The following is a 24710-nucleotide window of genomic DNA, read 5'->3' on the forward strand; positions in this document are numbered from 1 at the left end:
ACTCTTTAATTTTCAGGATTCCCCTGTTAAATTTCCTATTTGTTTACCACTCAATCAACCAAGACTTCAGTTTCAGGCTAGCAAAGCAGCAAGTTTTTCCATTCATTTCCTCCTGAGTTCTGCACTTTAACTGACAGAGCTGTGAGGTTTTGGCCCTCCTCCCCAGATCATGTTAGCTTTCTTTGGCAGTAAAGCTGCTGATTTTTATGGCTAGCCCTGCCCTGATAAGCTGTTTTTCCCTAGGAAGCTGGAAATAGGGGATTGGGAGCAGTGCTAGGCAAAAACGGTACAGACTCCACTGTTCTGACGTGAGGCTCTAACAGACTCTCAGTAATTTGTTATGTGTCTTTGGTTGATTCCTATAGCCCTGAAATAGTTGTTTCTGGAAATTCTGTTCAGTTTAATACTTGAGGGTTTTTTTTTTTTTTTTTTGGCCATACCTGCAGCATGCAAAAGTTCCTGGGCCAGGAATTGAACTTGCACCATAGCAGTGACCCAAGCTGCTGCAGTGACAATGCTGGATCCTTAAACCACTAAGACACAGGAACTCAATATTTTCTTTTTCTTTTTTGGGGACCACACCTGCATCATATGGAAGTACTCAGGCTAGGGTTGAATCAGAGCTGCAGTTGCTGGCGTAAAGAGCCACAGCAACACCAGATCCGAGCTGCGTCTGTGACCTACACCACAACTCACAGCAATAAAGGATTCTTAACCCACTGAGCACAGCCAGGGATCAAACCCCCATCCTCATGGATACTAGTTGGGTTCGTTACTGCTGAGCTACAAGGGGAATTCTCAATACTTGAGTTTTAAGGAGAGGACTTGCCAACCTTTTTATGCCATCCTAGCTCTCAAGCCTGTTGTATTTTATAACAGTATCGGTCTTGAAAGGATTACAAATTGAAACAAAAAATAACTAGTTCTTTATTTATCATAGATTGTTTGAACAGCACTGAGTTACACAGTGGCAACTGTCAGTTGCTCTTTTTTTTTTTTTTGCTTTTTAGAGCCGCACCTGCAGCCTGTGGAGGTTCCTAGGCTAGAGGTCGAATTGGAGCTATAGCTGCCAGCCTACACCACAACCACAGCAAGGCAGGATCCCCACCATGTTTGCGACCTACACCACAGCTCACAGCAGCGCCAGATCCTTAACCCACTGAGCGAGGGCAGGGATCAAACCTGCAACCTCATGGTTCCTAGTCAGATTCTTTTCCACTGGGCCACAATGGGAACTCCATCAGTTGCTTTTGAGACCTTAAGTGGCCTACTGGTTCACGTGGCTTACTAGGTAAAAAATGTTTCTATCAGAAATTTCCTGTGGGCCTTATACCCTTGGTTTATGTGTACTGTTTATAGGGCATCAAAGGTTGAAGATCATGAAAAACAAAAGAACCTGTGAGTAGAACCCAAGGCAGATATTTGAGAACCTTAGGTTTACAGTGTGAATTCATAGCAGGATAGATATACATAACTTTTTTACCTTTTCCTGACTGATCTCTGAATCCAGCACTGGCTGATAGAAAGCCTCTAGGGTTGGAAACCCACAGTTGGGAATGTAGGCTTAGTTATGATTCCCACAGATTATTAATGCATCTTATATTATTCCTAATTCTCTCCCTAAAAAGCCTTTAGAGACTAGAGAGGGATGAAACCAAACATTGTAAATTTTTTTATATTTTAGGAGTCCTGATTTTGTCAGGTAATTTTTTTCTCCCAAACTTAACTGTGTCAGAATCATCCTGGAACTTTAAAAAGAAAAAATTGAATCACTCTCTGGGGGTGGTACACTTGACTCTTTTTAACAGTCAGGTTTGCTAATATTGTTCTAGACATAAAAACTGTGTTTGCCTCTCAGTGTCTAACTATATTTATCATGTTACAGTGATAAAAGCAAATTCATAAGTAGCGTACTTTTTTGGTTGACTTCATCGCGCATTTAAATTTAGTTCTCTCTCTTCCTCTTTTCCCCTTGTAAGACTGTTCAGCTATAAGACAGCTCCACATTTGATATTTAAACCTCTGAAGCACTTAAAATAGCTGACTTGAATTTCATAGTTGATCATGCATGACCATTTGTTTGTCCTGTGGTACCGTGCTATCATGGTACTTTTTATCTTATATAGAGCCATCTATATGCTTCCTTTGGTACTTTTTTTTTTTTTTGGCTTTTTTGCAATTTCTTGGGCCACTTCTGCGGCATATGGAGGTTCCCAGGCTAGGGGTTGAATTGGAGCTGTAGCCGCTGGCCTACGTCACAGCCACAGCAACGTGGGATCCGAGCCATATCTGCAACCTACACCACAACTCACGGCAACACTGGATCCTTAACCCACTGAGCAAGGCCAGGGATCGAACCTGCACCCTCATGGTTCCTAGTCAGATTTGTTAACCACTGCACCACGATGGGAACTCCATCCTTTGGTACTTTTTATCTTATATAGAGCTACCTATGTGTTTCTTTCTTTTCCCTCCTCCCCTCAACTCTTTTCATCTTGTAAAACTGAAATTATGTATCCAGGAGTTCCCATTGAGGCTTAGCCGTTAATGAACCTGACCAGCATCCATGAGGACACATATATGCGCGCGCGCACACGCACACATATATGTATATACCACATTTTATCTATTCATCCATGGATGGGCACTTGGATTGTTTTCACCTTTTGACTGTTGTAAATAATCCACTAATGAACACAGATGTACAAGTATCTGTTGAAATCCCTGTTTTCAGTTCTTTGGGATATAAACTTAGAAGTGGAATTGCTGCATTATATGGACATTCTGTTTAATTTTTTGAGGAACTGTTGTTTTATTTTCTGTGGCAGCTGCACCATTTTTATATTCCTACAGACTGTACAAGAGTTGAAACTTATCCCTGTTCTCACCGACACTTGTTATTTTGTGTTTGTGGTTTTTTGTTTTGGGGAGGTTTTTTTTGGCCGTGCCATGTGGGAGTTCCAGGCCAGGGATCGAACCCATGCCACAGCAGCAACGTAAGCTGCTGCAATGACAACACCGGATCCTTAACCTGCTATACAACTAGAGAACACTTGTTTGTTTTTTATAATAGCTACCCTAATGGATATGAGGGATTCTTTTTTTCTTTCTTTTTTTTTTTTTTGAGGATTTCTTTTTAAAGACTAGATCTATAAGCAATTTTTTTTTTTTCTTTTTAGGGCCACACCGGCAGCATATGGAAATTCCCAGGCTAGGGGTCAAATCAGAGCTTCAGCTACACCACAGCCACAGCAACGTGGGATCAGGTCCACACATGCTACCTATGCCGCAGCTTGTAGCGACGCAGGATCCTTAACCCACTGACTGAGGCCAGGGATCTAACCCACATCATTATGCATACGAGTCAGGTTCTTAACCCACTGAGCCACAGTGGGAACTCCTGTAAGTACTTTTTTTTTTTCCTTTTTTGGGCCACACCCACGCATCTGGAAGTTCCAGGCCAGGGGTCAAAGTGGAGCTGTAGCTGCCAGCCTACATCACAACCACAGCAACACCAAATCCAAGCCACGTCTGCGACCTACACCGTAGCTCACGGCAACACTGGATCCTTAACCCACTGAGCGAGGCTAGGGATCAAACCTGTGTCCTCATGGATTCTAGTCAACTTCATTACTGCTGAGCCATGATGGGAACTCCTAGCCATATAATTTTTAAACTTGAAGAAACCTTAATAACTCTCAGAACTGTCCTTTGTATTCTTTGTGCCTCCTGCATCATCTGCTGCAGATATCAGTGATAATACCTGTAACTATTCATTGTATGCTTCTCTTCTCCTTTTAGACTCTGAGCCTTTTAGGATAGTAGCTGATTTGATTCTTGTTTGTCTTCCCAGCACCTGGTTCAGGACCTTGGCGCACTGTAGACTGTCTAGAAGTGAATTAGTATTTTAATTCATAATTTGTATTAACTCCAGAGCCAGGAACCTATGGCAGGCTGAATAATGCCTCCCAGATATCCAATCCTAATCCCTGGAACCTGTGAGTGTTAACTTGTTTAGCAAAGACCTTGCAGATGTGATTAAAGATCTTGAGATGGGGAGATTATCCTGGATCATCCAGATGAGCCCTAAATGCAATCATAAGTATCCTTGTATGAGGGAGGCAGGAAATTTCAGATAGAAGAAGGGAAGGCATTATGCCAAGGAATGCCCACACCCACCAGGAGCTGGAAGACGCCAGGACAGAGTCTCCTCAAGAGCCTCCAGAGGGATTACGGTCTTGGCAGTACCTCGATTTCAGCCCAGTGAAACTGATTTTGAACTTTTGGGCTTCAGAACTGTGAGAGAATAAATTTTCATTGTTTTTTGTGTTTTTTTTTTTTTTTTTGTCTTTTTACATTTTGTAGGACCGCTCCCTTGGCATATGGAGGGTCCCAGGTTAGGGGTCTAATCAGAGTTGCAGCCACCGCCCTACGCCAGAGCCACAGCAACTCAGGATCTGAGCCTTGTCTGCGACCCACACCACAGCCCACAGCAACGCTGGATCTTTAACCCACTGAGCGAGGCCAGAGATCGAGTGAGGCCAGGGATCGAACCTGCAACCTCATGGTTCTTAGTTGGATTCATCAACCACTGAGCCACGATGGGAACTCCTCATTGTTTGAAGCTACAAAATTTGTGGCAATTTGTTATAGCAGCCTTAGAAAACTGATACAGAACTAGAGCAAGTCTTTGGGCTTTTTCAATCTATTGTTCACTGCCACAATTCTTTTTGTTGAAAAGTCATTTACCTACTCTTAATACCAAGATAATGCCCTTATCCCTTAGAAATTCAATTAAGAGGAAAATTTATTTTAGCCTATATCTGAATATTCCACCAAAGATATCTGGAAATAAGTGGCCACATATTTCTCTCTTTTTGCATTCCTTTTAATAAAATATCTAATATAATAGGAAATAAATATGATATAGATTTCCAGCATGGGTAATTTAAAAAATAGATTATTTTTATGGAGTTCCCGTTGTGGCTCAGTGGGTAGCAAATCCAGCTAGTATCCATGAGGATGCAGGTCCGATCCCTGGCTCTGCTCAGTGGATTAAGGATTTGGTGTTGCCGTGAGCTGTGGTGTAGGTTGCAGATGCAGCTTGGATCTGACATTGCTGTGGCTGTGGTGTAGGCCAGCCGCTGCAGCTCCTGTTTGACCCCTGGCCAGGAACTTCCACATGCTATGGATGCGGCCCTTAAAAAAAAAAAAAAAAATGTTTTTAGAACCAAGTTTTTTCACATAATGCTCATTTATGTACTTACCTCAAAAAAATTTCCCCTCAAGTTTTTCTAGTATATTATTTTCAAAATTAGTTCAGAAGGATTTGCTTGATGTATATAAGAATCCACTCAGCCAAAGACAGGAGGGGAAACATTGTGAAGGGAGGATAACATAGATTGGCAGTCACTTGGGTGAAACAAAGAGGATTTAGCAGCAGAGAAGTCGAATGCTAACAAATCCTGGAACCTAGAGGACAGCGACTGATTGATGTGGAAGGCCGACCGAGCTGTGAGGGGGTCCTTGTGGTCCCCTCTTGCTCTGGGATAGGACCCCAGGAGGCCAAATCCTAGTTGTAAAGATGAGTGGAAATAGACTGGCCTTTGGAGGAATTGCAGCTTGACTTCAAATTTTGATACCTGCACCTGATTTGCAGTTTTGTAGGTGCCCTGGTACAAGCGGACAAACCCGCTCTGGAAGAAGGTAACCGCGCAAATTACTTTCACCTTAGATTTTAAAAATAGAGTATTGGCGTTCCCGTCGTGGCGCAGTGGTTAACGAATCCAACTAGGAACCATGGGGTTGCGGGTTCGGTCCCTGCCCTTGCTCAGTGGGTTAACGATCCGGCGTTGCCGTGAGCTGTGGTGTAGGTTGCAGACACGGCTCGGATCCCGCGTTGCTGTGGCTCTGGCGTAGGCCGGTGGCTTCAGCTCCGATTCGACCCCTAGCCTGGGAACCTCCATATGCCGCGGGAGCGGCCCAAAGAAATAGCAAAAAGACAAAGAAATAAAAAAAAAATAAAAATAGAGTATTTAGTACATAAAAAATAATTAGAAACAAGAGGCAATGAAACTATAACAATATGGATGAGAAACAATAGACATAGAAATGGTACATAGGAGACCCAAATATTGGCCTTCTCAGAAACAGACTTAAAGTAACTATTCTTAAAAGGTTTAAGGAAGTGAAGACAATTTGGAGAAATGTAACAGAAAACTGGAAAAAAAATTTCCTTGTTTGTTTTGGCCACACCTGTGGCCTGCAGAAGTTCCATGGCCAGGGATCAAACCCCAGCCACAGCAGTGATGACACCAGACCCGTAACCCACTTAGCCACTAGGGAACTCCTGGAAAACTACTTTTTTTTTTTTTTTGGTCTTTTTGCTATTTCTTGCTAATCTCCCGTGGCATATGGAGATTCCCAGGCTAGGGGTCCAATCGGAGCCGTAGCCACCAGCCTATACCAGAGCCACAGCAACGCGGGATCCGAGCCACATCTGTGACCTATACCACAGCTCACGGCAACGCCGGATCGTCAACCCACTGAGCAAGGGCAGGGACCGAACCCGCAACCTCATGGTTCCTAGTCGGATTCGTTAACCACTGCGCCACGACGGGAACTCCGAAAACTACTTTTTATTGCTTTTTTTAGAGCTGAAAAATACAGTAATTGAAACCAAGAACTCATTGTATGCTTTTAAAACCAGAGTCATAACATCTGAAAAGAGTTCAGATGAACTGCAGTCTAAGTTAGAACAAACTAGAATGATGCATGGAAATTCAAAAGATGAGAGAAGTACTGAAGAGGAGGTTAAAAGACAGAGGCTACAGAGGTAGCTCTGTCATGTACGTAATGGGAGCCCTAGGAGAAAGAGAACAAGGAAGAATGAGGAGAAGACGTTGCTAACTTTCTCAATTTGATGAATACCATCAAGCTGCAGATTCAAGAGGTGCTACAAATCACAAGCGGAGTAAATATAAGGAAATTTAACCTTAGGAACATCATAGTAAAATTTCTAGGAAGTTAAAACAGAAAATCTTAAAAACAGCCAGAAGGGGGGAAATAAAATCTTGAAAGGACCACATGAGCAAACTTCTCAACAGAAACAATAGAAGCCAGAAGACAGTGGAATGATATCTTTAAAAGACTGAATAAAAATAGCTGCCAGTCTGCACATTCAGTACACGTCATTTACAGTGAAATACGCTTTTGGAATAAAGAGGAAACAAATGGTTTAAACAACAAAACCCCCAAAATAAACCATAACAAAAACCATCACCATCAGAGGTATTCAAAATACAGAAGAAACATGACCCAGTTGGAAGGCTGGAGGTGCCAGACAGCATGAACAGCAATGAAATCCATAAGTTTTGGGCAAAATCTGAATGAGTATTGATTGTATAAAATAATATATATTTTTAAATATTTTAAAATATATAAAGACTAATATACATAGCATCAGTGGCCTATAAGTCTGGAGGGGTATAAGCTTTCTTGCTTTGTCAAGGAAGGGGGTAAAGCTGCCAATTAATAGTAGAATTTTGCAGATCAAGAATAGATGTTATAGGGAGTTCCTGTTGTGGTTCAGTATGTTGCCGACTAGTATCTGTGAAGATGCAGGTTCGATGCCTGGCCTCGCTCAGTGGGTTAAGGATCCGCTGTTGCCATGAGCTACAGTATAGGTCGCAGACATGGCTTAGATCTCTCGTTGCTGTGGCTGTGGCTGTGGTGTAGGCCAGCAGTTGCAACTCTGATTCAGCCCCTAGCCTAGGAACTTCCATATGTCACAGGCAAGACCCTAAATAGCAAAAAAAAAAAAAAAAAAGAAGTATAATCTTCAAGGACACTATTAAATTAAAAGTATAATTAGTACATGCTGCAGCATGTATGTACCTTGAAGATATTATGCTAAGTGAAATAAGCCTGTCCCCTCTATGAGGTATCTTGGAAACTGTCTTCTCATTGATAATCAGATTGAATTCACTTCAGTATTTTCAAAGAGCCTTACTGTGTCTTCATAACATTAGCTCTGTTAATAAACCTTTTTGGGTAGGACGCTAAGTAGTAGAGCTTTAAGAATCTACAACACATAATAGTGTTGTGGGTGTCTAGTATATGTATGTAGCACTGTGCAATTTAATAAGCTAATGTATAGTTGTTATCATTATATAGATAATTAATTTTTACTGGTCTCTTGTACTAGGCTGTAAAACACAGAGCAGGATCCATAGAGGTCTTGTTAACCAGTGTATCTTCAATGCCTAGCTTGGCTCATGGTATGTGCTTCCCAAGTATTTATTGTAGGAATTAATTTGGAATCTTAGTAAGGGATCCTTACATTTAAAATTTTTCATTAGAAAAAAAGCTATTTTCCTTTCATTAACATTCTTTATAATTAGAACTTGAAAATTTTTTTAATTGTGGTAAAATTTACATACCTAAAATTTACATACCTAAAATTTACCTTTATTTATTTATTATTTTTTTAAATTTACCTTTTTAACCTTTCTTTTGGCTGCACCTATGGCATGCGGAAGTTCCCAGGCCAGGGATCGAACCCGTACCACATTTGTGGCCTGTGCCACAGCTGCAGCAACGCTGGATCTTTAAGTTGCTGCATCACATGGGAACTTACCATTTTAACTTTTTTTTTTTTCTTTTTTAGGGCTGCACCCTCTGCATATGGAAGTTCCCAGACCAGGGGTTGAATCAGAGCTACAGCTGCCGGCCTACACCACAGCCACAGCAACGCAGGATCTGAGCTGCATCTGGGACCTACACCACAGTTCATGGCAACACTGGATCCCTAACCTACTGAGCGAGGCCAGGGATCAAACCCACAACCTCAGAGTTACTAGTTGGATTCATTTCTGCTGTGCCACAACAGGAACTCCCCATTTTAACTATTTTTAAGTTTACAGTTCAGTGGCATATTTTCACATTGCTGTGCAGCCATCACCACTATCCATCTGCACAGGTTTTTCAGCTTGCAAAATTGAAACTATATCTATTGATAACTTGCTTTCCCTTTTCTCCCCCCTGCCCCAGCCCATGGCAACCACCATTCTACCTCCTTTTTTTTTTCTTGGTCAAACCCTTGGCATATGGAAGTTCCTGGGCCAGGGGTCAAATGTGAGCTGCAGCTGCAATGGCTATAGCAACACTGGATCCTTAACCCACTGTGTCACAATGGCAACTCTTACTTTCTTTCTTTTTCTTTTTGTTTTTTCCCCTTTGTAGGGCCACACCTGCGGCATATGGAAGTTCCCATCCTAGGGGTGGAATCGGAGCTGTAGCTGCTGGCCTATACCACAACCACAGCAACACAGGATCCCAGCAGCATCTGTGATCTATACTGAAGCTTGTGGCAGTGGTGGGATCCTTATCCCTCTGAGTGAGGCCAGGGATTGAACCCACATCCTCATGGATACTAGTTGGGTTCTTAACCCACTGAGCCACAACAGGAACTCCCTACCTTCTTGGTCTACTCTGGGTACCTTGTGTCAATGGAATCATATAGTATTAGTCCTTTTGTAACTGGCTTAATTCACTTAGCATGGTATCTTCAAGGTTCATCTGTGTCGGAGCTTGAGTCAGAATTTTCTTCCTTTTTATTTTATTTTTTATTTTTTTATTTTTGTCTTTTTGCCTTTTCTAGGGCCACCTCCTGTGGCCTATGGAGGTTCCCAGGCTAGGGGTCGCACTGGAGCTGTAGCCGCCGGCCTATGCCAGAGCCACAGCAACACAGGATCCGAGCCGTGTCTGCAACCTACACCACAGCTCATGGCAACGCTGGATCCTTAACCCACTGAGCAAGGCCAGGGATCAAACCCGCAACCTCATGGTTCCCAGTTGGATTCGTTAACCACTGCGCCACAACGGGAACTCCCCCTTTTTATTTTAAAAAATTTTTATTTATTCTTCCTTTTTAATGCTGAGTAATATTCCATTGTGTGTATATATATACACCACATTTTCTTTATCCATTCATCTATAATGGACATTTTGTTTCTTTCACCTTTTGTCTCTTGTGAGTAATGCTGCTGTGAACATGGGTATACAGATATCTGTTGGAGTTGCTGCTTTCAGTTCTTTTATGTGTATGCCCAGCCATGGAATTGCTGTATCATATGATAGTTCTATGTTTAATAATTGAAGGAACCGCCGTGTAGCTTTCCACAGCCGCTGTCTACCGTTTTACATTCCCACCAGCTGTGTGTGAGGGCTCCAGTTTCTTCACATCCTCACCAATCCTTGTTCTCTGTCTTTCTTTTTTTATAATGACCATCCTGAGAGTTGTGACTGTAACCAAAACTTTTGGCCAACTAAATTATGATCTTTAGGTTAAATTATAAATTAAAAACAGAAGTAGACTATGTTTCACAGTTTGTTGAGATATGTGTTCAGTTGCGATGAAGACATAGCAGACAGATGCCCAACAGGCATGTGAGATGTCGTTTCACATCCCTAAAATCATCAGCAAAGTGCAAATCAGAACCGTCACGTGGTATCGCCTCATACCTGGTAGAATAGTTATTATCAAAAAGACAAGCAATAGCAGGTGTTGGCCAGGACGTGGAGAAGAGGGAACCCTGTGTATTGGTGGGAATGTAAATTGGTGCCGCCACCACGGAAAACAGTATGGAGATTCTTCAAAATATTAAAAATAGGAGTTATGTGGTGGCTCAGTGGGTTAGAAATCCAGCACTGTCACTGCTGTGGCACGGGTCTGATCCCTGGCCTGGGAACTTCTGCATGCTGTAGGTGCAGGCCCCCCCCCCCAATTAAATATAGAACTACTGTATGATCCAGCAATTCCACTTTTGGATATTTATCTGAAGAAAGCAAAAGCATCACCTTGAAAAGATAAATACACCCTCATGTTCATTGCAGCATGATTTACAGTGGCCAAGATATGAAAAACAACCTGCCTATCAATGGAAGAATGGATAAAGAAACTGTGGTGTGTATACACAATGGACTAGTATTCAGCCATAAAAAGGAAATCTTGCCATTTGTGATAACATGGATGGACCTTGATGACATTATGCTAAGTGAAAGAAGTCAGAGAAAGACAAACCATGTGATCGCGTTTATATGCAGGAATTTAAAAAGAGAGAGAGAGCTTATAAGTACAGAGGACAGATTGGTGGTTACCAGAGGCAGGGGATGCGGGGAGGGCCAAATTGGTAAAGGGGATCAAGTGGTATGAACTTCCAGTTATAAAATAGGTCCTGGGAATGTAATGTATAGCATGGTGACTGCCATGAATGATACTGCACTGCGTATTTGAAAGTTGCTAAGAGAGTAGATCTTTAAAAGTTCTTATCACAAGAAAAAATTTTTCGAACTGTACAGTGATAGATGTTAACTAGATTTATTGTGATCATTTCACAACATATCAAATCATTATGTTGTACACCTGAAACTACATGTTATATGTGTGTGTGTCAGTTATACTTCAATGAAAAAAATTGTTCAGGTTGAGTTTGATACATGCGATCATCAGACTCAGATATTTTTGTGTCACCCTCATTGACTAAAAAAGAAAACTTTTGCCTGATTTTTAAAGCCAGGGAAAACAATAACAAAGCCTGCAGTGTTTACAAGTATGTCAGTGATACTGTAAATAACATACTTTTCCCAAAATGTTCCTAAATATGTGCTGTTTGAAATAATTCCAAGAAATTATCAGATAGTTCCTGATAAAGTAAATGATAATAAGAAGGCTCAATTTCAAGGGTTCCTCATAGCCTTTATGAATCTTGCCTGAGAATTGTATTTATCTTCTTTTTTTTTCTTTAATATTTTATTTTTGTTGGAGTGCACATGCTCTTCTGTCGTATGGTAGATATGAAGGATGAGATCCTGCTTTATTTCCTGCCAGTGAATTAAGTAAATCTAAGGCTTTCTTTGCATGGAAAAAAAAAAATAAGAGAATTGTTAAATCACTAAATATTGTTGGCCAGAATTAAAAATGACTTTCCCTATAGTGTTAAGAGGCACTTGAGCTCCACTTCATTGAAGGAGAGTTTTGAATCTGCATGAGCTGTTGGGGGTTTTATTCCTTTTTTGGCCGCCTTGCGGCATATGGAGTTCCCTGGGCCAGGGATCAGATCCAAGCTGCAGTTGCGACCTAAGCCCAAGCTGCAGCAACTCCAGATCCTTAACCCCCTGTTCCAAGCCAGGGATCAAGTCTTTATCCCAGCGCTCCCAAGACACCACCGATCCTTTTGCACCACAACGGGAACTCCCAGGTTGTTGGTTTAAATAAAAAGAGGTAATATTAGCTGATGAATGGACAAATGAAGATGTTAAATTATTGCTTTCCCTTTTTGGTGAACTTGTGATTTAAAATATAAATACAGAAGGGACATTTGTGTCCTGGGAGGCTGACCTATAAGGTCGACCTCGTGGCTCTCTCGCCTTCAGGCTTCTGGTTGGGTTTGGCTACTGGACAGCATAGGCAGAAGACCAGAGGCAGGAGGAGAGTTGGGTGGAGTATCTGTTCCCACAGTCTTTCCCTGAGGACTCACTGTGGGCTTACTGTGTCCTGTGACTAAAGGACTGTTGTCCTGTGGTCGTCTCCACACCGGATGAAACAAAGATGAAAGAGCCCTCTGTCTCTGGGTTCCAGTAATTGCTCCCTCTTTTCCCTTCTTAAAAACCTCTGCTAGGATATACGTTGCTATTATTAACGAAGGAGTACTATGCTCTGTCTTGTGGTTTCCCTGCTCCTGCCAGCACCTTTGAAAATAGTCTCTTTATGAAACTCCCTTCAGAGTTCCCAGTCTAAGCGTGCCATTGGTTTCCTGCTGAGATCCTGACTGAAATAGCTGCTTTATGTATTTTTAATCATTATCCCATCTGGTATGCCAAATAAAGCCTAATGACACTTATGCTAATTTGGGGGGAGCAATAACTGAAGGTGTTTGCAGAAGTACCCTTTGTTTTCCTTGCACTTCATTTCATCAAGTGTGTTTTTATTTTTTTAATTTAAATTTTTTTTTTGTCTTTTTGCTATTTCTTGGGCCGCTCCCATGGCATATGGAGGTTCCCAGGCGAGGGGTCGAATCAGAGCTATAGCCGCCGGCCTTCACCAGAGCCACAGCAACGCGGGATCCAAGCCGTGTCTGCAACCTACACCACAGCTCATGGCAATGCTGGATCCTTAACCCACCGAGCAAGAGCAGGGACTGAACCTGCAACCTCATGGTTCCTAGTTGGATTCGTTAACCACTGCCGCCACGACGGGAACTCCCAAGTGTGTTTTTAAAGGAAAAAAAATGAGGAGTTCCCATCATGACTTAGTGGTTAATGAATCCGACTAGGAACTATGAGGTTGCGGGTTCGATCCCTGGCCTTGCTCAGTGGGTTGGGGATCCGGCATTGCCTTGAGCTGTGGTATAGGTTGCAGATGCGGCTCGGATCCCAAGTTGCTCTGGCTCTGGTGTAGGACGGCGGCTACAGCTCCGATTTGACCCCTAGACTGGGAACCTCCATAGGCTGCGAGAGCAGCCCTAGAAAAGACAAAAAGACCAAAAAAAAAAAAAAAAGACAAGAAACGTATTTGGTGTTATAAGAAGCTAGTAGTACCAATAGTTCATTTAAATATAGACCCCAAATGCTGTATTACTTTACGTAGCCCCTCTTTTCCCTCAAAGGGATTGGTGGTTTAACTCTTTAATAGGATGACATGTCCTTTGTAGCATCTCACTGTTCATTAATGTCATTGGAAGAGAGTACAGTTGACCCTTGAACAGCACGGGGTTAGGGGTGCTGACCCCTGTGGAAAGTCCTTGTAATTGGGCCTCTGTATCCATAGTCCACCCAGGTATTCAGGCAGTTGCAGATTATATAGTACGGTAGTATTTACTATTGAAAAAAATCCATGTGTGAGTGGACCCAGGTGGTTCAAAGCCATATTGTTCAAGGGTCAACTGTACTTTTTTTTCTTAGCTTTTTTTCATTAAAAAAAAAAATTAAGGAGTTCTTGTCGTGGTGCAGCGGAAATGAATCTGACTAGGAACCATGAGGTTTTGGGTTAGATCCCTGGCCTCGCTCTGTGGGTTAAAGGATTTGGTGGTGCCATGAGCTGTGGTGTGGGTCGCAGATGTAGCTCGGATCCCGTGTTGCTGTGGCTGTGGTGTAGGCCAGCAGCTGTAGCTCTGATTCCACCCCTAGCCTGGGAACCTCCATTTGCCACAGTGTGGCCCTCAAAAGCAAAAGACAAAAAAAAAATATATATATATATATAGTTGATTCACAATGTGCCAATTTCTGCTGTACACCAGTGACTCAGTCATACACACACACACACACACACACACACACACACACACGTTCTTTTAATTTTTATGGCCACACCCACAGCATATGGAAGTTCCCAGGTCAGGGATCAAACCTGCGCCTCCACATCGACCTGAGCCACTGCAGTTACAGCTACCATCTGCAGCCACAGCCACAGCAATGCCAGATCCAAGCCATGTCTGCAGCCTACACAGCTGAAGTCAACGCCGGATCCTTTAACCCACTGAGCGAGGCCGGGGATAGAACCTGCATTCTCATGAATACTAGTCGGATTCGTAACCACTGAGCCACAAGGGGAACTCCCCCCCTTTTTTTTTAATTCTTTTTTTTTTTTTTCTTTTATTGGGCCCCCCTGCAGCATATGGAGTTCCTAGACCAGGGATCAGACCCCAGCTACAGTTGCAGCCTATGCTGCATGTGCAGCAATGGCAGATCCTTAACCCACTGTGCCAGGCTGGGGATCAAACCTGTGTCCTAGTGATGTGGAGATGCTGCCAGTCTCATTGTGCCACAGCAGCAACCCCCCCATATATATATATATGTAAAATTTTTATATATATATAATTTTTTCCATTATGATCTTTTCCAGGAGATTGGATATAGTTCCCTGTGCTATACAGTAGGACTTTATTTTCTACCCATTATAAACGTAATAAGCTGCATCCATTAACCCCAAACTCCCAGTCCATCGCACTCCCTCTCCTCTCCCTGTTGGCAATCACAAGTCTGGGTTTTTTTTGTTTGTTTGTTTTTTTCTTTTTTCCTTCTTTTTACAGCTACACCTGTGGCATATGGAAGTTCCCAGGCTAGGGGTTGAATCAGCTGCAGCTGCCAGCCTACGCCACATCCACAGCAAAGCCAGATCTGAGTTATGTCTGCAGCCTATAACATAGCCACACCAACACCAGATCCTAGGCGCATTTGTACACTACAAATTGTGGCAACGCCAGATCCTTAACCCGCTGAGCAAGGCCAGGGATTGAACCCACATCCTCTTGGACACTGTTAAGTTCTTTACCTGCTGTGCCACAATGGGAACTCCCACAAATCTGTTTTCCTTGTCCATGAGTCTGTTTCTATTTTGTAAATAGGTTCCTTTGTGTCATATTTTAGATTCCACATATAAGTGATATCATACAGTATTTGTTCTCTTTATGGCTTACTTCACTTAGCATGAGAATCTCTAGTTGCATCCACATTGCTGCAAATGGGAGCATTCCATTCCTTTTTTATGGCTGAGTAGTATTCCATTGTGTATATATACCACATCTTGTTAATCTGTTCATCTGCTGATGGATGTTTAGGTTGTTTCCATGTCTTGGCTGCTGTGAATAGTGCTGCAATGAACATATGGGTGCTCGTATTTTTTTGAATTATAATTTTGCCTGGATATATGCCCAGGAGTGGGATTGCTGGATCATATGGTAGTTCCATATTTAGTTTTCTGAGGTAACTCCATACTGTTTTCTGTAGTGGTTGTACCAACTTACATTCCTACTAGCAGTGTAGAAGGTTCCCTTTTCTCCACACCCTCTCCAGTATTTGTTATTTATAGACTTATTAATGATAGCCATTAATGATAGCATTATAAATAGTACCTCACTGTAGTTTCGATTTGCATTTTTCTAATAATTAGTGATATTGAGCATCGTTTAATGTGCCTACTGGCCATCCATATGTCTTCTCTGGAGAAATGTCTATTTAGACCTTTTGCTCATTTTTTGATTGGGTGGTTTGATTTTTTGCTGTTGTTTGTATATTTTGGAGATTAAGCCCTTGTTGGTCACATCATTTGCAACTATTTTTTCCCCATTCCGTAGGTTGTCTTTTTGGTTTTTTTTAATGGTTTCCTTTGCTGTGGAAAATGCTTGTAATTTCGATTAAATCCCATTTGCTGATTTTCGTTATTTTTCTTGCCTTGGGAGACTGACCTAAGAAAATATTTGTATGGTTTATGTCAGAGAATGTTTTGCCTGTGTTCTCTTCTAGGAGTTTTATGGTGTCATATCTCTTGTTTAAGTCTTTAAGCTATTCTGAGTTTATTTTTGTGTGGGGGGTAAGGGTGTGTTTTAGTTTCATTGATTTGCATGCAGCTGTCCAGTTTTGCCAGCATCAGTTACTGAAGAGACTTTTTCCCATTTTCCATTCTTGCTTCCTTTGTGGAAGATTAGTTGACCATAAACATCTGGGTTTATTTCTGGGCTCTCTGTTCTGTTCCATTGATCCATACGTCTGTTTTTGTACCAATACCACATTGTTTTGATTACTGTAGCTTTGTAATACTGTCTGAAGTCTGGGAGAGTTATGTCTCCTGCTTTGTTTTTTCCCCTCAGGATTGCTTTAGAATAATTTTTTTTTTTTTGGTCTTTTTGCTATTTCTTTGGGCCGCTCCCACGGCATATGGAGGTTCCCAGGCTAGGGGTTGAATCGGAGCTGTAGCCCCCGGCCTACGCCAGAGCCACAGCAATGCAGGATCCGAGCCGCGTCTGCAACCTACACCACAGCTCACGGCAACGCCGGATCGTTAACCCACTGAGCAAGGGCAGGGACCGAACCCGCAACCTCCTGGTTCCTAGTCGAATTTGTTAACCACTGCACCACGACGGGAACTCCGCTTTAGAATAATTTGATAGGGGTCTCATTAAATCTGTAGATTGCTTTGGGTTATATGTTTTTTGTTTTTGTTTTTTGTCTTTTTGCCTTCTCTAAGGCTGCTCCCGCGGCATATGGAGGTTCCCAGGCTAGGGGTCGCATCGGAGCTGTAGCCGCCGGCCTGTGCCAGAGCCACAGCAACATAGGATCCGAGCCGCGTCTGCGACCTACACCACAGCTCACGGCAATGCCGGATCCTTAACCCACTGAGCGAGGCCAGGGATCGAACCCGCAACCTCATGGTTCCTAGTCGGATTCGTTAACCAGAGCCATGACGGGAACTCCCATATATTTTTTTATATTAAGGGACAACTATACTTTTAATAGTCACGTTATATCACCAGGATAACCTAAAGCAGTTCTGAGAAAGTTGCTGGATAGCATTTTCTATAGGATTTTTGTCTTTATGTACTGTGTCTCTTCCCAATTAATAAAGATAATTGGGAATTAACCATATTATGTAGTCATCTAGAAAACTCAGGCTTTAAACACTGAGTTTGTGTAAATGTAACCTGATTTTTCATTTGGGTAGCAGTCTCAAAACTGCCAGTATTACGGAGGTCAAATTGAAGTGAATTCATGGTTCAGTGGTAATTGGCAAGCGCAGTTTCTCTTAGAATGACATAGGCTCTGTTCACATCCTCTTTTCCACTGTAGCGCCAAAATATTGTTCCCATTCTAATCGCAAATTATCACTCTTCCTCAGCAGCTACGAGGTATTTGAAAACAGGATAAAGACTGAGCTGTATAGATACTCTTGTTGCAACAGAAGAAAGGGTGGGGGAAAAAATGTAATTGTAATGTATACATGTAAGGATAACCTGACCCCCTTGCTGCACAGTGGGAAAAAAAAAAAAAGAAAAAAAAGACTGAGCTGTAAAAAAGGCTTTAGTTAAAACACATCTGTAATAATAGTAAAATATCTGGAAAGTGTACTAGAATATTACTTATTTTTCATACCCCTATCTTATTCTGTTCAGGGTGCCATAACAAAATACCACAGCCTAGGCAGCTTATAAACAAGAAAAATTTACTTCTTGCAGTTCTGGAGGCTGGAAATCTGAGATCAGTGTGCCACCCTGGTCTGGTGAGGGCCTCTTCCAGGTTGCCGGCTTCTCATTGTGTCCTCACCTGGTGGAGCCTTTTTTTATTTTTATTTTTTTTGAGTTTTATTGGAGTATAGTTGATTTACAATGTTGTGATAATTTCTGCTGCACAGGTGCACACATCCATTCTTTTTCAGATTCTTTTCCCACACAGACCATCACAGGACATTGGGTAAAGTTCCCCGTGCTATACAGCAGGTCCCCGTTGGCCAGTTATTCCATATGCCACAGTGTGAATACGCCAATCCCAACCCCCCAGCCCATTCCCCCCGACCCCCGACATGTCCCCTTTGGTTACCATAAGTTTGTCCTCAAGACAAACTTACAAGACAGACAAGAGTCTGTTTCTGTTCTGCAAACAAGCCCATTTATATCCTTATTCTAGATTTGTAGAATCTTTTTTATAAGAGCACTGATCCCATTCCTGAGGACTCACTCTCCCAAAGGCCCCACCTACTTATATTATCACTTTAGGTTTCAAAATATGAATTTGAAGGGGGGGAGGGGACACAAACATTCAGACCACAGCAACCCCTTTTCTCAAAATTTCCCCTTTTACTTGCTTTGTTGAAACTCCAACCCCTAAGCCACTCCGAAGTATGGTGCACTGGATCTGCACTGTTGATACCACTTGGGAGTAAAAATCTCAGGCTACTGAATCAGAACCTACATTTTAACCTGCAATTCCCCAGATGATAAGTATAGACATCAGCATTTGAGGAGCACTCTAAACATTTTCCAGGATTGTGTCTTGTTAGACTAAGACAAAATTGTCAAGTGTTAAAGCTGAAGTAGTTTGCTGATCACATAGTCACAGATAAAGAAACTGATTAAATTTGCAGAGAGCCTTTCTTTATAAGAGCAGGGAAGCCAGACTCTGTTCTCTCATTACTGACACTGAACTGCGTTTTCCCATTTTGTGCTGGTAAGGTAAACTCAGGTACATTGCTTCATCAGGCGTTATATCAGGAACATAAATGCGAGTGTATTCAAGGAGTCCTTAGTCTAAGAACTTGATGAGTATGGCGCGGTCTAGAAGATGGAAAGCGTATGAGCTGTTGTTATTAATGTTACAGAAGCTCTCATTCTCACGTTTTCAGGTTTGTTAGTGTTCAATTTTACTTTGAGCCGTTTATTTGCAACATTTTTAGAGGACCTCTTAAATTAATTAGTGGGTTAAGGATCCAGCAATTGCCGTGAGCTGTGGCATAAGTTGCAGATGTGGCTCAGATCCCTCATTGCTGTGGCTGTGGTGTAGGCCAGCAGCTACAGCTGCAATTTGACCTCTAGCCTGGGAACCTCTGTAAGCCATGGGTGTGGCCCTAAAAAGCAAAAAAAAGATAGTTAACAGAGATATTAACGGTTACTGGACAGTCTAATATAGTTGATGTATTTAGTGTTTTTCTCAAGCTGTGACAGTTTCTATGAAAATGTAATTTTACAGGAGTTCCCTTTGTGACGCAGTGGTTAATGAATCCAACTAGGAACCATGAGGTTGCAGGTTCGATCCCTGACCTTGCTCAGTGGGTTAACTATCTGGCGTTGCCGTGAGCTGTGGTGTAGGTTGCAGACGCAGCTCGGATCCCACGTTCCTGTGGCCCTGGCATAGCCCAGTGGCTACAGCTCTGATTTAACCCCTAGCCTGGGAACCTCCATATGCCACGGGAACAGCTCAAGAAAAGGCAAAAAGACAAAAAAAAAAGTTATCTGTGTGATAGAATTTGCAAAAGAGCAACTAAGTTCTTATTAACTGCTTATGGAAGAAAAGAAGCTAGTATTGGCCCTTGCATTTGGGGGGATGGATTACCTGTTAGTTTTGGACCGTATCAAATATATTTTTTCCTTTTCATTCTTTCAGATTCATCAGGATTCATTTTTGATTTGCAGTCCAATACTGTACTGGCCCAGGGAGGAACTTTTGAGAACATGAAAGAGAAGGTATGACTAGTTACTGTGGATAGGGAACTTGAATGTCTTGTTACAATATTTAGGCACTAATAAAATTAGCAGCTACACAAACTCATTAAGAAAGTAAAAAATTTAGGAGCAAAACTGTATGAATGCCACTGGACATCAGAGAGTAGCTACCGTGAAGTTTTGAGGAATCAGAGCCTATGAAGTACAAACACAATTTTTTTTGCATATATCCACATACATTATTTATTCTAAATTCTCTGGAAGACATCTTAATATTTATATGATAATATTTTTGTGGCTAAGTGTATAGCTCATTAAGGAACAATCTGAGTAGGATCTTCCTTTTCATTTGAAGATTTTTTTTTTTGTCTTTTGTCTTTTGTTGTTGTTGTTGTTGTTGCTATTTCTTGGGCCGCTCCCGCGGCATATGGAGGTTCCCAGGCTAGGGGTTGAATCGGAGCTGTAGCCACCGGCCTACGCCAGAGCCACAGCAATGCGGGATCCGAGCCGCTTCTGCCACCTACACCACAGCTCATGGCAACGCCGGATCGTTAACCCACTGAGCAAGGGCAGGGACCGAACCCGCAACCTCATGGTTCCTAGTCGGATTCGTTAACCACTGCGCCACGACGGGAACTCCTGATTTTTTTTTTTTTTTTTTTTAATTCTTAGGGCCACATCTGCAGCATATGGAATTTCCCAGACTAGGGGTCGAATTGAAGCTGCAGCTACACCACAGCACAGCGACACAGGATCTGAGCCCAGTCTGCAACCTACACCACAGCTTATGGCAACGGTGGATCCTTAACCCACTGAGCAAGGTAATGAACTCGACTAGTATCCATGAGGTTGAGAGTTCAATCCCCGGCAACCTCATGGATACTAGTCGAGTTCATTACCACTGAGCTACAATGGGAACTCCCTGAAGAAGATTTTTAAGTTCAGGAGACTTTGGAGCAAGAGGAGAAATAGATTTTCTAAGTAACATACCTTTGGAAGAAAACCAGATTGTTTTTAGTAATACAACCCTTAATGAGATATTTTGAGAAAAACATTAAAAGCTTTCTGTGTGTTCTGTGTCTTATTTTTGAAAGTATATTGTGGGTTATGGGGTTGTAGATATTTATTGGTTTAATAATATAAATACTTTCACATTTTATTGTATTTGTTTTTTTAAGGCCACACCTGTGGCATATGAAAGTTCCTGGATTAGGGATCGAATTGGCGCTACAGCTGAGACCTTTGCCACAGCCCCAGCAACACTGGATCTGAGCTGCATCTGCAACCTGTGGCACAGCTTGCAGCAATGTTGGATCCTTAATCCACTGAGCGAGGCCAGGGATCGAACTTGCATCCTCATGGACACTCTGTTATTAACCCACTGAACCATAATGGGAATTCCTACTTTCACAATTTAAGTGACTAGAATCTTACCTTTAACATTGTGATCTGGAAGTTTTGCCTTAAGCCCATTTCCTGTTTTTTTTTGCTCATCTCAAAAATGTATATTACAAATTAGTCCTCTTTGGATTATAGATTATATATCTTCCCGCATGTATTGTTTTAAATTATCATTGATCAGTTAAGCCTGAAACGTAAAAAGCACAAAATGATATGAAAGCAAGTATACTAAAAAAGATAGATTCTAATACGGACTCTGCTTATTACTAGAATAAGATACTTCTCTTCATTTATAAAAGGGCTTCATTTCCAAGCAGTATGGGTGACTAGATACCCTGAAAACATTCCTAATATAAAATGCCCAGAAATACAGAATGAAAAATAACATGCATCATTTTATATACACAGCTGAACCCAAGAAGTAAGGAGAATCCCTAGGGGCCAAAAATACAGAAGGAACTAAAAACCAGGTTAAGCCTGAGCTAGGTTACTCTCATGTGTTTTGCCAGTCTCAGTAACAAATGAGTTTTACTACACAAGGCCCTACATCTACCTGTCCTGGGTTAGGTATTGGAACTGAGATCTTATATAAAGTTGAGATCCTAAAAATATTTCACCTTTAGGGAAAAGTAAATTAGAATGAATCTTCCCACTGACTTTTGAACACAATATTAATTTTTTTTTTTTTTTTTGCTTTTTGGGGCTGTACCCATGGTATATGGTAGTTTCCAGGTTAGGGGTTGAATTGGAACTATAGCTGCCAGCCTACATCACAGCCATAGCAATGCAGGATCCGAGCCAAGTCTGCGACCTATACCATGGCTCATGGCAACGCCAGATCCCGCAGCCACTGAGCGAGGCCAGGGATTGAACCCACATCCTTGTGGATACCGTCGAATTCATTTCTGCTGCTCCACAACAGAAACTCCCGAACACAATATTCTTTTTTTTTTTTTTTTGTCTTTTCGCCTTTTCTAGGGCCGCTCCCATGGCATATGGAGGTTCCCAGGCTAGGGGTCGCATCGGAGCTGTAGCCGCCGGCCTATGCCAGAGCCACAGCAACCCGGGATCTGAGCCGTGTCTGCAACCTACACCACAGCTCACGGCAACGCCAGATCCTTAACCCACTGAGCAAGGCCAAGGACTGAACCCGCAACCTCATGGTTCCTAGTCAGATTCGTTAACCATTGCGCCACAATGGGAACTCCCCGAACACAGTATTCTTATTGTACATGTTTGGAGGGATATATTTAAGAATTAAAAATAAATCAAATTTTATTCATTAGTAGTAATATTATATTGTCTTGTTAGTAATATTATTTTATGAATATTACAGAATAAAATAAGTCAATAAATAAGTTAATGTTTTTAGGAACTAAAACTTTTTTTTTTTTTTAACAAGCAAAGTTTTTATTAAAGGAAAGCAGATAGCTCCCAAGGTTACTGGGAAGGGAGAGAAGAGTCCCCCCCTTTCTCTGTTGTCCTATAGGGGTTTTTATTCCTTGAAGTTGCTGGGGGTACCACTGTGGGGTCCAGAGAGACGTGGTCTTCTCCCATTGGTTTTGCTTAGTTACCTCTCTCAGTCCTTGTCCAGTAGGTTCCTAGGGGTGGAAATGTCCTGTAAGTCTCATAGTTTCTTTGTCCTTTTCGTCCCATAAACTGAGTCACAGGGGATTAGAGATTAATGTCCATCTGGGCGTAGGTGCACTCCCTATAGTAAACAAAGCCTGTGGGGATGTTACTTCCTGGAGCCCTTAAGCCGCAAGTGTTAATCAATGGCCATATCAAAGAATGCATTGAAGCCCGTGCTCCTACACTGACTACCTGAGTTAATATTCTGCCTCAATCCCCCCTCTAGAGTTGGAGACTCTAACTATGGGGGGGAGGCGACAACCGCCCTGACTGCTTCCTGCTGAAAAGGGGCGTTGTTAGGGGAAAGCAGTTAGGTCTCCACTCGTGGGACGGTTGAGTAAGCTTCGATATATTACTTCGATATATTACATTGGGTACCCCTTCCATCACCATTTGAAGGTTGATAGCTTTTAATTGGGATGTGATGAAATGAGAAATACAATTAATTATACAGGGTTTGAATTAAAGGATCAAGATCATGATGATGGCTATGGTGATGAAATATTTTCACCAGGAGGAGGAGGTCATCCAGTTCCAGAGGGCAGCTGCAAAAACTGGAGCTGGATATGGCATCCCATGAATCTGCTGCTGGAGATCTTGTGAGCGCAGATGTATTGGATGGGATCCCGGACGAGCCCCCAAAAAGATGCTGCCAGAAAATACCAGAATCCGGGGAACTGAAAGTTTTAGAGAAAAGAGATACATACTTAAAACCATTTAAGAAAAAGCCTTTAAATATTATATTTGAACTGATGATGTCAGTATGCACTTATGTTATAAAAAGCAAAATTTCCTAGCTCTAGCCACTGAAAGGACTTAGAAATAATGACTCTCCAGTAGCAATAAACATACCTAGCTCTTAGATCTTAGTTTCTAACTACCATGTCCTACCAAAAAGAATCTGGTCTTCTTGAAGAATTAACCAGTTTCACATTGTGCATTCAATAAGATGAGAAATGAAAATTTTAAGGATTGGAAATGAAAAAAAAATACTGCAGTTATTTGTAAATAATGCAATTATCTACATCGAATAACCAAGAAAAGAACAAATTATAATGAAGTCATGAAAATAACTGGATATAAAATTGATATATAAAAATGACAATAGAATATGCAATTATTGTAAAGTATATATTTTTAATCTCAAAAGACATAAAATAGGAGTTCCCGTTGTAGCACAGTGGAAACGAATCTGACTAGGAACCATGAGGTTGTGGGTTCCATCCCTGGTCTCGCTCAGTGGGTTAAGGTCCCGGCGTTGCCCTGAGCTGTGGTGTAGGTCACAGACTCTGCTTGCATCCTGACTTGCTGTGGCTGTGACGTAGACTGGCAGCTACAGCTCTGATTTGACCCCTAGCCTGGGAACCTCCACATGCTGCGGGTGTGGCCCTAAAAAGTAAAAAGAAAAAAGAACAAAAGAAAAAGATAGACCTTAGGATTAAGAGACAGAATTGATATATCTGTCCTAAAGGGCAGTTTGGCACTTCTCTTTTTTTTTTTTTTTTTGCTTTTTAGGGCCACACCACAGCATATGGAGGTTCCCAGGCTAGGGGTCTAATCAGAGTTGTAGCTGCTGACTTACTCCACAGCTCATGGCAACACCGGATCCTTAACTCACTGAATGAGGCCAGGGATCAAACCTGCAACCTCATGGTTCCTAATTGTTTCTGCTGTGCCATCAAGGGAACG

The 24710-nt window shown here is 41.9% G+C and overlaps 1 protein-coding gene across 2 annotated transcripts in view; it reads left to right on the forward strand.

Annotated features, from left to right (window-relative positions):
- SPATS2 (spermatogenesis associated serine rich 2) overlaps window positions 1–24710 on the forward strand; it is a 139987-nt gene that overhangs the window by 69851 nt on the left and 45426 nt on the right. For both annotated transcript variants that reach the window (XM_047786538.1, XM_047786537.1), the window contains exon 3: window positions 19930–20009. In XM_047786538.1, coding sequence (XP_047642494.1) covers window positions 19930–20009 — 80 coding nt within the window. The remainder of the gene's footprint in view (window positions 1–19929; window positions 20010–24710) is intronic.

The sequence above is a fragment of the Phacochoerus africanus genome, chromosome 7 (assembly GCF_016906955.1).
Source record: "Phacochoerus africanus isolate WHEZ1 chromosome 7, ROS_Pafr_v1, whole genome shotgun sequence".
Classification (NCBI taxonomy): domain Eukaryota; kingdom Metazoa; phylum Chordata; class Mammalia; order Artiodactyla; family Suidae; genus Phacochoerus; species Phacochoerus africanus.